Source organism: Nelusetta ayraudi, unplaced genomic scaffold (genome assembly GCF_046127955.1).
Source record: "Nelusetta ayraudi isolate G7.1 ecotype Tasmania unplaced genomic scaffold, CSIRO-AGI_Nayr_v1 ptg000122l, whole genome shotgun sequence".
Lineage (NCBI taxonomy): Eukaryota > Metazoa > Chordata > Actinopteri > Tetraodontiformes > Monacanthidae > Nelusetta > Nelusetta ayraudi.
In genome coordinates this window covers 570,107-582,671 of record NW_027466172.1, presented here as the reverse complement: position 1 = coordinate 582,671, position 12,565 = coordinate 570,107, and the positions used below count along the sequence as shown (strand labels likewise).

The following is a 12,565-nucleotide window of genomic DNA, read 5'->3' as shown; positions in this document are numbered from 1 at the left end:
AAATTATTCACCCTTGTCTTGACTCTTTTAGTCTCGTTAGACTCCAGCTGTGTATACTTTTATGTTTAGCATTTGAAAAGACCCAGGCATTGATCACCTTTTTCAGAGAGGCATTGACGTGCTCGCCTAAAGGTCAACCCATTTCCTTGGCCACCTTCAACTGTAGACAATCTTAGTGAGCACTCAAAAATTTGTTCACCTTCCAATGTCGTGCTTTTGATTTGCCGAAAGGCGAACAGCCTTCATGACGGGAGTTGCCTTCCTGCAGGCCTAGAAAAGTCACAGCGAACAGACTAACACCTTTAGTTGGGCATGCAGCCGAGTGGGCACGCATAAAAGTGTTTCTAATGACAAAACGTGCTGCTGGGCACTGATTATTACCTGCTCGCCGGAGCTTCACAGTTTACAAGAAACGCAAGCCAATTTACTCTGCAAACTACCACGGCGTGGAAGATGTAGCGTAATTATCTCAAATGACGCATACCCATGCGAGCGGTGGTAGATCTTGAGCAGAGCTTTGCAATGTCAGAAACACTCATGTTTTGTTATGGAGGAAACCTTTTAAAAAAAACAAAAAAACAAAAAAACATATATATATATATATGTTACAGGTCCGATTCACAGCACACAGAGTTAAACGCTACATAATTGTAACTCAGGGGGAACAACGGTAGTCGCGCACATGCACAAACTGGCGGATGTACTGAACTAAAGTCTCGCAGGCTTAGAGATTACCTTAAAAAAAAACATACAGACACAGATTTCTTAGCTCTGTTCAAATGAGAAGGTGGAGGGCCAAAAACGTTTGCATTACTCAACCGAAAAAAAAAACAAACAATGAGACACGAGTGATACAAGTGCCGTCAAAGATGCTTTAAACGGGGGTTTGACCTAGTTGTAAACCTCTGGCCTGAGATGAAAAGCAAAACTCTGACACAGCCACCTCTCTGTAGACAGATTATGACAGCTGCAAAGCAACAAAAAAAATAAAATAAAAATGGCTTAGAGAAACGTTGACGCGTCTGCAAAAGGAAAGTAACATGTATTCTTGCAAAACTCCTGTGACTGTTCGCTGCATTGGAATTCTGGATAACAATGGAGATTGCTGCTTCCACATGTATTAATTGAATCGGCTGTTCAGGATAAAATACTGTTGGCCTCAACAGTGTCATGTCCAAATGCGTAGCTGTTTTGTTTTTTCCAGCATTTGAAAGACTGTTATGTAGCTGATCAGCTGCAACAGTCTCTCGGTGGTCAAAAGCAATCATAACACTCAGCATGATGTGCAACGTCTTGGACAAAATTAAGAACTGTCTGTCTGAATGAGAGCAACTGCAGTACGCAACTGCACCTGCACACTATGAATGAATGTCTCTGATTGAGCAGTGAACGTAATAATAAAACGTTCCTAGAGTCTGATTGTGCAGGCGTACAATTCCCCACACGCTCTCTCTGGTCTCTCATGTCATTTGAGAGGGATCTGCTATTTTGAATCAACCTGTAGGCACTGAGAAATGAGGTCAGATGACAACAACACTGTAGGAATTCGACATTTCAGCACCGTGACATTTTTGGCCGAGACACAGAGCGAGATGGCTGGCAGATCAAGAGCACCTTGGAAACAAGGGTTGGACAAAATCGCTTGCAGTTTTCTCCATTTGGTGGTCTGTGCATTTGAGGATGTGTCTGTGTTTGCTCTACTTTTGCTAACATTTGTCAATGCTACAAAAGAAGTGCACAGTCAGTCTGAAAAATGCTCCTTTTCCTTATGATGCCTCATTTTCAGTTGTTCAAAAAGCATTGTATTATCCTGAAAGTTGCAATTCACATTGCAGTCACATTCTGTCTAAAAATACACATAACCAATAATCAGTTGGACAAATATGTTTGTTTTTCTGGGAACATTTTGCACGGGGAATAAACAAGAAAGAAAAATGTTAAGGTCATTGTTTCTTAAAACATTTGTTTCAAATGTAAATACCTGAACTTGAATGTTTGTATAACTGGTTAGACAACGATTTAATCTTGATTTGTAACGGCTTCTGGTTCAGGATAAGAAAAGCAGCATTTTTTATGTTTATCTTCATTCAGTTTTCAAAACATTTGCTCTTCAGATTCTTCAGCAACGTCAGAACTGACTCAGAATAAGTAGAAACTGCAGTGAGGGGGAATTTGCACCACCTATCCTGCACTCAGGGCCGCCAACTAAGTCGTGGTAAAGGGTCAGGTGGCAATTAGGCAGTTCAAGGTCAAACCTCTGTGAGGCTAACAATGCACCATCATGATGTCCTGAAGGAAAAATGAAATGAACAATAAATTCAACTAACAGTAGAAGTGCTTTGCTTTCAAAACATTTTCTGCAAGTGTTTCGGAGATGTGTGGACTAAAAAGTAGTGGAATTTTTTTTATTCTAAAAATATGGAAGTCAACTACAACTTTATAAAATAAATGAATTAATAAATTCCTGCATTTTTAAGTAAATAGATTGTTTTGTATGCATGTTCATGGGCAAACTGTGGTCCGGGGGCCATATGAGGACCTTTAAGCTTTTGAAATACGGCCCGCCGAACTGAAAGAAATGATATTAATAGTAAGCAAGTCATAAAATAGCTGTATTTCATCAAAGTTCTGAGTGTTTTGAGAGTCATTTCAAAAAACCTAAATACAGAGCTTCAAAGACACATATTTTGTTGTAACACTTTTGTTCATTTCCATGATTCTTTTCTCTATGAGCTGGGTCACCAAAACACTCCATCTGTCTGCTCCTTCCTGCTCAGGGCCCTATGGCAAATTTTAGAACCCATTGCAGCCCAACAGTCAAAAAGTTTGCCCAGCCCTGGTTTATACAGACCGACCAAGATGATCATAACATCCTTGTTTTGAAAATAAGCCTTCGGGTGAAAACTATTGCTTGGTGTAAAAGTTTTCTTTGTTTGTTTGTTTTTTAATTTTTAATAATGAATTTTGTCCTTTTTCTATATCTGTTTACCTGTAGTTTGAAATTGAAAGAAAAAACATTTTGTACTTCGACGACCTTTATATGAAGTCGTGGCTCGAATGTAGGTCAAGAAATCATTGTACTTTGTAAAAGTAAAAAAAAAAAAAAAAAAAAAAAAAAATTAAAAAGGGCGGAAGCCGCTATTGGCGCGCGTGTGATTTGACGGTGGTACATTGACCCACTTTCGGCAGAGGGTGTAGGCTTGGTTTGAATGAGCGGCGCGGGGAGCGCGTGGCGGGCGGTGGGTCTCGCAGTGGCGCGTGCGGGGAACGCGCTCAGTGATCGCACAGCGCGTGCAGCGAGCGCCACCGTCGTCGGCAGCCGGCAGAGACTCCTCCAGCAGCAGCAGCAGCAGCAGTCACAGCAGCAGCAGCAGCAGCAGCAGCACCATGCTGGAGACCCTGTCCCGCTCCACGACATGAATCCCGCCAACGACACCAGAGGCGAGAGGAGCGCGGAGCAGTACCTTTTCGCGGTTGGCACGTACAAACTTCTCGCCTTCACCATCGGCACCATCGGCGTGTTCGGCTTCTGCAACAACTTTGTCGTCATCATACTCTACTGCCGCTTCAAGAGGCTGCGGACGCCCACCAATTTGCTGCTGGTGAATATAAGTTTGAGCGACCTGCTGGTGTCGCTCATCGGAATAAACTTTACGTTCGCGTCGTGCGTCAAGGGCCGGTGGACGTGGAACCAGGCGACATGCGTATGGGACGGCTTCAGCAACAGCCTCTTTGGTGAGAAAAATAATAATATAATTTCCGCAAAAATATTAATAATAATCCGATTGTATTCACGTCGTATCCCCCACCCCCTCCCCCTACCGATGCTCATTGATGTTTTGACCATTTGCCTTTTTCAATCCAGTGAACTCATTTCGTCATATGTCAGACAATAAATAGGATGTGATAAGGTCGCCTATGGTGTAATGTGTATAAAATGCTACATTGTCATCGTCACTTTATTTTACATAGGTCAGAAATAGTTTTGTCAAAGACAAAAGGTTGTCTTTGATATTTTCATTAATCTCTTTAGATGAATCTTCAAGTTCATATGTTGGTTTTTAGAATAATACTAATACTGCTATAGTAGTAAAACTATTATTATTATTATTATTATTATTATTATTATTATTATTATTATTATTATTATTATTATCATTTCCTTTCTAGTTTTGCGCTGACATGACCCAGACTTTATTGGCCATATAATTGTGTGCAGCAGTGAGGCGTAAATGAACAGGGGTCATTCTCACAGGTCTCCCCCCCTTGAAGGAATCCATGCTCAGGGAGAACGGATGTGTGATAATGAGCTCATTAGACTGAAGCCTCAAGCCCATTGTTGCCTTATCAGCAAACTAAACAAAAAGGCGCAGGGACCACCTCGTCCCGCTCTCTGTTCGGCGTCCTGCAATTTTATTGACGGTTGCTCCGTCCGTGCACAGCCCCTGTCAGGTGGCACCACAGAGGGCAGCACTGCCTTTGGTTTTCAGCCATTGACGAGGATGGCTTGCCTTAGTTTCATTTATCACTTTGCGCTTGAGTGGCTGTTTTTCATGATGGCATTGACAGTGATCGGGGCAGATAGTTGAGATTTCACTTGCAGTGAACTCACCTGCCACACCCACACCTGAGTGTTTCACATTGCATCTCATAATGCTGGATATATTTGTATTCTTAAGTTAATGCACTGAGCTCCCGTCTCCTCTGTCCGATGAAATTTAATATTCCGGCCCACGGGACGGGGGTTGGGAGGAGGGTATCCAATTTGGAACTGTATCAAAATAAATGTCACGTCCTTTTGTCCTCCCTCTGCGCGCAGACATGCCTTTGTCCGTATTACTCAGACAAGGTTGTTGACAGTGTGCCCGTCCCACACATGGGCACCACCAGGGCTACTGCGATAAGCCTCGTCAGTAATGTCACAGCACATTTGCACCTGCTGAAACTCCAGCCGGGCAGCCGGAGGCTCACGCTGAGTGCACCACCTTAGACGGGCCAACCGCTTGGAGGGGTGGCAAACACGTGCAGCGAAACCGCTCATGTTCCACTCCCATTGATCCGGCGACAAGTGAATCGTAGGCTGATGACGAGGGAGCCAGCGTATGTTAACAGGATAGGAGGATAAATTGTGTCACGCGGTTCATTATCGACTGGAACGAAAGTGTGCTGTGCGTCGTTTGCGTTCCTCGGAATTTCTAGGGAGTCACTGAGTCTGCTTGTCAAATGTGATTTTACAAGATTGTTCAGATTTGCGCTCACACCTACAAACCATCCTCACCCGCTGAGCCCAACGAGACGCTGACCCAGAGTCGCCCACCCACTGACCTAGATCCTGCCTCCTGCGTCCTCTCTGCATCTCACTGTTTGTTGGTTTGTCTCCCTCCCACCCAACCCTCCCTCCCCAACCCCCACACACTGCCAGGCATCGTTTCCATCATGACTTTGGCCGCCCTGGCCTATGAGCGTTACATCCGGGTGGTCCACGCGCAGGTGGTCGACTTCCCCTGGGCTTGGAAGGCCATCGGCCACATCTGGCTGTACTCCCTGGCCTGGACGGGGGCTCCTCTCCTTGGGTGGAATCGATACACTCTGGAGATCCACCAGCTTGGCTGCTCCCTGGACTGGGCATCCAAGGATCCAAATGATGCCTCATTCATCCTCTTCTTCCTCCTGGCATGTTTTTTTGTCCCTGTGGGCATCATGATCTACTGCTATGGCAACATTCTCTACACAGTGCAAATGGTAAGTCATGCAGATGCTTTTCTTTTTTCTTCCTGCTATGTTATTTTGCATGGTTATTCATTTAAAAAAAATGGGTGGGGCTCCTTATTGGATCGCACAGGCTCATATTATCTGGTTAATATCAGCGGAAAACACACTGTACATACAACATACAACAAGAAGTTTCAACATCACTTTAAACGCCAACCGACTGCGTCCACGGAAGTCAATTTTCTTAAAAGTATTTTTTGCTTCTCACACATTCAGATAAAGGGTAACAAAAACTGGACACAAAACTTCAGGTTGTTCAGGTGACGTCAGTATTGACAGTTTTCAAGTAAACATCTTTATCTGCGATGCAGTAATATCGTTTTTCGGAATTTAAATTCAAAATGGATATGCTGCATGTATCTTACCTACGTCATGATGCTATTTAAGGAGCACTCACAATCAATATTTGCCTCCATCATGTTGTGAAGTAAAATTGAAAACAGAAATAAACAGAAATAGATTAGAAATAGACAAATATCCCTTTGCTAATAAAAAAAAAACATATATCCTGAGTAAACTTACAGCATAAAAGTTCTATTCATTAGACATGACATCACTTGCAGGTAGCGCTCTATTTTAATGTCACATTGACTAAATCTAAAATTCTAGTCTATTAGAAAAGGAATCATGACATCAACTTGAGTGGCATGCAAAATGTCTTTTTCATCATTAGTCTCAATAAAAGTCTTTCTAGACTCAAACTTTGTAGCCTTGCCATGGTTTTAAGTTTAATGAAAAGGAACTTCTTGACCCCGACTGCCACTTTTTTTTTTTTTTTATTGCAGAATCCATTATCATAATATGCCTCTCTGCCATCCAATATAGGGAAAAACTGGTTCTTCTTTGTCTGCTGAGACATAAGAGGGCAACCATAAGTGTTATAATCAGTCAGAGATGGACTGTTGGGGGAAAAAAAATATTATGGGAAGAATGGCAGTTATGCAGTCAGTCTTTTAACAGTTTGATACATCTTGCAATCTAGCAATGTTAATTAATTTCTTCTTTATTTTTTGTACAAGGTCAAATACTAAAACTTTTCCTAACACTTCAACACTTGTACTACTAAGTGTTTTAGCTGTTTTGTACAGACTTAGGTAGTTGTGCAAAATGGGATTTCACCTCGAGTCAGCTTTGAATTGCAAAGACACAGTAACATACTTATGTATATGTTCAGCGAGGGCATGTTACATAGGACTTGCTTAAAAAAAACACACGCGCACACATTAAGGTACATGCCAATAAATATGACATATTTGAAAATGACAGTTGCAAGAAGAAAAAAAGAGTCTTCACATTCTTCTGTGTCACATTTCATTCTTTGTGAAAAGAATGAACTTTCACAAAAACCAGCAAAAACATTAGTACAGAACACACTTTGCTATTTATGAAGCTTAAACTCTCCCTCGGTCACTGGTAGATATTTAATACATTTTCTTTGCTCAATTTAGTCCAAATGAGGTGCTTATACTAAGTATTTTAATTTAGCTTGGGGTTTTGAGCATATGATAATTGGAAGATCAGCCGCTCTGTGAACCCAGCAATCGTGGCAAAAGACAATTTCCTGTGTACGGATCCTTTGTTTTGTCAAATCTTTCCAGTGCATTTAAAAACCACACCCATCTGCTGAGTGACTTATTGGATGTCAGATGCAGCACGTACCATAATAAGCATGCAATATTTCAGACTTTCAATGGGTGAGCATTTGGTATGCTGCGGTTGTCCCATTGCATTTACCTCAACCTGCGTTCATTGTGCCAATAGTGCTGAACCTTTCCACCTGTTAATAGTACTTGTGTAGAACCTCCAAAAAGCAGTCACATTGCACTTTCCAAAAAAAATGTAGGGGAATACAATAAATACAAATAAAACTGCTGCAAGTACATATAAAAGAAATAAGGATAAAAACACAGAAAAGCTTCCATTGGCTTTCTGAAAGAGCCACATGACACAGCCAATAGCAGGCTAAAAAGGGAATCGTGTGTCCAGAGTCTAGGAGTAGTCCGTCAGTAACAGTTGATTCAAGCCCAATTAGCCACGGAGAGTTTGAGGAAGTCAATAGTGTCGTTGAGGGATTGCCTGCCCGGCCCTAAAGATCATTGGTAAATAGAACTGACCTGCAACTGGTAGCAAAAATTAGGCTTCCTTCGTGTTAGGAGCCAAATTTGGATCATTTAATGACGAAGTCGGTTGGGTTCATTCCAACTGATCAGCGTGTGAAGGCTGACTTGTAAGTCAACCTTGGACAGTGACCTTGATATGATGGTAGAAGTTGTTGCTGCAGCACTTTACTGACAGACATCCTTCACAAGTTGGGGTTCATTATTTTTCCCAAGATCCTTTTAAAAAAAAAAAAAACTGATGACCAGCCGGACAAGCTGAGTCACAGTTAAAATAAAAGTTTCAGAGCTGTTAACGAAGTGCCTGCCACTGTTTTCTCCCTTTCAGAGAACTTTATAGACGATTTGTTTCTGCGTCACTCATCTTTTTGCGCCGCGCCGTCGAGCAGGTGGCTCTCAAAGTCTTAACGCAGGGCACATGTGAGAAAAACAACAATGTCCCAGTAGGATTAACCAGATGTCTGTGTTAATCACACTTTGGTTTTAAGCGTTTTTTTTTTTCTCTCTCCCTTACGGCAAAGTGTGAGCTGCAACGTCTTCAAAGCCCCAACACTGGAGCGCCACACAACTCCCAAAAAAAACACCTTTAGAGGGAAGCCAAGTGGGAGCTCATTGCACATCTCAGTGCACTGGGAGATGCTATGAAAATCTTCAAAGCACACAAGTCTAATTTCAGTATATTAGTCTGAATATTATGCCTCAACACAAACAGGTGGTCTACTTTGGCAAACAAAACTCTTACTGCGACATGCGAAGAACTGAAGCAGCAGAACGTTTACGTGGGAAATGACTGTGTAAAGCACAGGGGAACACAAATAATAATAATAATAATAAAAAAAAAAAAAACAGGCCTTGTGAATTCATGAATAACAATAGAGGCTCACAGCATCTCAATTATCCGTCGTAGGCCGTCTGGTTGGGGGTTCGGATCATTTCCATACATTCCATTATGACATGCAGTTTCCTGAAGATTAGAACGTTTGTTTATGTTGTCAGTCAGAGTTTTATCCACCACCAAGGTTGTGCGGATGACGCATCAGACCAGAAAAAGAGACTGAATGTGTATCTGTGTCTGCACTGACAAGGTCACCATCCCACTTGGCTGACTTGTCACCTTGCGTTCAAATGTTTTGCTTTGTTGCATTTTTGCAGCACGCTGTTACGGTGCTATCGCAGAGACTTTGCTTTAAAGATTCTTCCCGTAGGAGAGTAGACGCAATGTCACAAAATCCAACCATTTAGTAGTACAGTGTCTCTTCGTGTGTTCTCCCCAACCTGCGCTTCTTTGTATTAACAACACAATACTCTTCTTTCCGCAGTAAAAGTCTTCAGCTCTCACAGTACACGCTGCAGATTTTAGGTGTTGCCCTTTTCCTGTAAAAGATTTTTCTGTCATCTGTGGAAGTATTAACTTCAAACAAATCTGAGACAACTCATTCCTGATGCGCTTTGTTTATGGCCCGCAGAACTTTGTGGCCATAAAGAGGAATTGCACTGGTACGCACAATTAAGAAGGCAACCAGGGATTTGAGGAGCTGTTTCCATGGGCTGTATGATTATATTATAATGATATTAAAACACGTTTATGGCCAATTTACCTCCCAAAATACTTTGCTCACATCTCTTTATTGCCAATTAAAATGCGAAATTATATTCAAACAGGCATGACGCTCCTTCAAACTTCTTCAAACACAGAAATACACAAATAAACGGAAGTTCTTCCCCAGGCGGCCATGTTGGACTTAATCCATTGTAACATTCCTTCGGACTTGTCAGGTGTAATATGAACATATGAACGTGAACCAAACGTGAACCGGTGTGGCTTCTAAAATAGAGTCCCTCTCTCTCCTTTCTTGCAGTTGCGCTCCATCCAGGACCTCCAGACAGTTCAGATCATCAAGATCCTGCGCTATGAGAAGAAGGTCGCTGTGATGTTTTTCCTCATGATATCCTGCTTCCTGTTGTGTTGGACGCCTTACGCCATCGTGTCCATGGTGGAGGCCTTTGGCAGGCAGAGCATGGTCTCCCCAACAGTGGCCATTATCCCGTCATTCTTTGCCAAGTCCAGTACTGCCTACAACCCCCTTATCTACGTCTTCATGAGCAGAAAGGTAAGCTTCTTTGGAGCTCAAATTGAAAAGTGCATTTCAAAACTGTGTTCAAAGGCGTTGGACATTGGTGCTTGTTTTATTTCAATACTTTTGATGGATGCAGCCTTGGCCAAAACCTCTCTTTTGTCACTGCAGTTTCATTTTCAACTTTCATAACATTTATTACCTGTAATGCTGGCACATAAATTGGAATATTGTCTATATACACTGGTTTCTCAGGCAGTCACTTCTCTTGTCTCATTTTCGATGAAGAAAGCTTATAGGTTATGCAATCCAGAGAAATTTTAAGCCAAACTGATGAGCAGGTTTTTGTTTTTGTTTTTTTTTGTTTTTTTCCCAGAATCAAAATCTTGAAAGGTACGGCTATAAAGAGAAGAGGAAGCAGCGCTGATTGAGATCGGTTGACACCAGTGACTGAAAAGCAGTGTTATTTTTAGATTGTGTGCAGGACGTGACGGAGCTTGTACAGGCTTAAATCCCAGATGGAACAAATGCACATAGGGGAGAGGAAGGCAAAACAGCTGAAGATTCAAGGTTGCACACAACATGGGAGCCGGCGCGCTTTGGTGATGAGAAGCACGTCTTCACCACATTAATGGCCAGAGCCTTTTTTTTTATGTTGGCACACAAAGTCCCCCACACTGATTCATTTTCACACTTGGTTCCTGTTAGAAGACAGTGGTTGTCTGCCATGGGTTTTTTTTTTTTTATGTTTTTGTGTATTTATTTTTTATTTCTACTGTATCTACCCACATTTTAACTTCCTTTTTTCTTGTTTAATGTCACAAATGTGGCATCGATAACCAAGTATCTGTAAAGGTGTGCACTTTCAGAGCCAGGTTCTTGTTCTTTGTACATTTTAAACTGTTCATACATCACTTCTCCGCCCCGCTGTCTGAATCACATTACTTGTCTGGCCACAGATTTCTGACTTCTGACTTCCTCCTCTGTTGCGTCGATTTTTTTTTTTTTTTTTTTACGCTTCTCTCCACTGCCCACTGATGGATACAGAATTTAATATGGAGCGATAGAAAAAAAAACTCAATAGCAGTTCAGTTCAGGGTGATGCTTGTTCTCATGTGCTGCTCGAGTTCAGTTCAGACAGAAAGACAGAAGGTGCAGGTTGTTGTTTGTTTCCATTTAGATGAATTCTTATCACATATTGGTAAACAGAATTCACACACCTAGTTATTTTGGTAGTAGTTTTATGTGCAATTGAGACTAACGTTTCACCTCATTGTTTTAATTAGTGTAAAGTAAGCATGTCCTAGCTCTTATTCCTTTCCCTCTGCTCGTTGCTCCTCCAGTTCCGCCGGTGTTTGCTGCAGCTGCTCTGCTCTCGCATCACCTGGCTGCAGCGCAGCCTCAAAGAGCGCCCGCTCACCAAGGTGGAGCGCCCGATCCGACCCATCGTCATGACCAGGTCGTGCAGCGCCAGCAACAGACCCAAGAAGAAGGTGACCTTCAGCTCCTCGTCCATCGTCTTCATCATCACCAGCGACAACTTCCACCACCTGGACGTGGCCTCCAAGGCGGGCAATTCCTCGGAGGTCAATGTCATACAAGTCAGGCCGGTGTGATTCACCTCAAACTGAACTCTTCCCTCCCCACTTCTCAGTATGCCTCAGGAACTGATGTGCAATCTCAAATTAAAATCACTCTGTCCGAGCTCCCTCGCAGTGTTGGTTGACAAGGTTTCACTTAAGAGTACACAGATTATTTTATCTCTGACCAACAAGTATTGATCAGGTCATTTTTGTTCATTTTGATAGTCATTTCATCCATCCATCCATCCACCCATCCATTTTTTCTGACCGCTTCTCCTGCACTCAGGATCGTGGGGGTGCTGGAACCTATTGCAGCAGCCTTTGGGCAAAGGCACCCTGGACAAGTCCACAGTTTTTTTGCAGGGCCACATAGAAAGACTTCCAACAACTTGCACTCACACTCACTCCGACGGCCAGTTTACAGTTCCCAGTCCGCCTCACGTGCATGTGTATGGACTCTGGGAGGAAACACAGGGAGGCAAACTCGGCACTCCACATTACTGGGGATCAAACCTGCAACCTCCTTGCTGTGAGGCAACACTGCGAAACACTGCACCATTGTGCCGCCCAATGATCATTCCACCGCCCTTTATTCATTTATTTATTTATTTATTTTGCCTTAATTTATTATTGTAAAGTTAATATTCATCAGAGTTGTATCGTTCTTACAAAGAACTTATCAGCAGTGGGAGATTCAGCGTGTCTGACAAAACAGTTCCATGTTTTTCAATTTCTTTTGGTGTTCCTGATTGGTTTGACGCATACCCTTAATTTTTTTTGGGGGGGGACAGGATGGGGCCTAATATAAAGCACCCCAATTATTTTATTTTCTCAATGTGTGACATAACAAGTGACCTATAAGTAGTTAGTAAATTCACAACATAAATGAATCAGTGCAATCCGACTTCCCGGGTTCCTGCATCCACACGCAGTTACAGAGTTGTTTCAGACTTCCTGTAAATAGAATAATGTCAACACCAGACGTCAACCTATTTCCTGACAATGTTTTTGTCCCAGC

The 12,565-nt window shown here is 42.4% G+C and overlaps 1 protein-coding gene across 1 annotated transcript; it reads left to right on the top strand.

Annotated features, from left to right (window-relative positions):
* Positions 1–3,264: 3,264 nt before the first annotated feature.
* opn3 (opsin 3) lies at positions 3,265–12,297 on the top strand. The gene is made up of 4 exons (XM_076050083.1): positions 3,265–3,735; positions 5,423–5,742; positions 9,749–10,000; positions 11,308–12,297. Exons 1-4 carry the CDS (start codon positions 3,417–3,419, stop codon positions 11,578–11,580), a joined length of 1,164 nt encoding a protein of 387 aa, XP_075906198.1. The 5' UTR covers positions 3,265–3,416; the 3' UTR covers positions 11,581–12,297.
* The last annotated feature ends 268 nt before the right edge of the window (positions 12,298–12,565 follow it).

Excerpts from the sequence above, each read along its gene's own strand:
- opn3 (XM_076050083.1), top strand. The coding sequence starts at position 3,417 with ATGAATCCCGCCAACGACACCAGAGGCGAGAGGAGCGCGGAGCAGTAC. Across the intron at positions 3,736-5,422 it reads CTTCAGCAACAGCCTCTTTG|GCATCGTTTCCATCATGACT; the intron begins GTGAGAAAAATA and ends ACACACTGCCAG. Across the intron at positions 10,001-11,307 it reads ACGTCTTCATGAGCAGAAAG|TTCCGCCGGTGTTTGCTGCA; the intron begins GTAAGCTTCTTT and ends TTGCTCCTCCAG.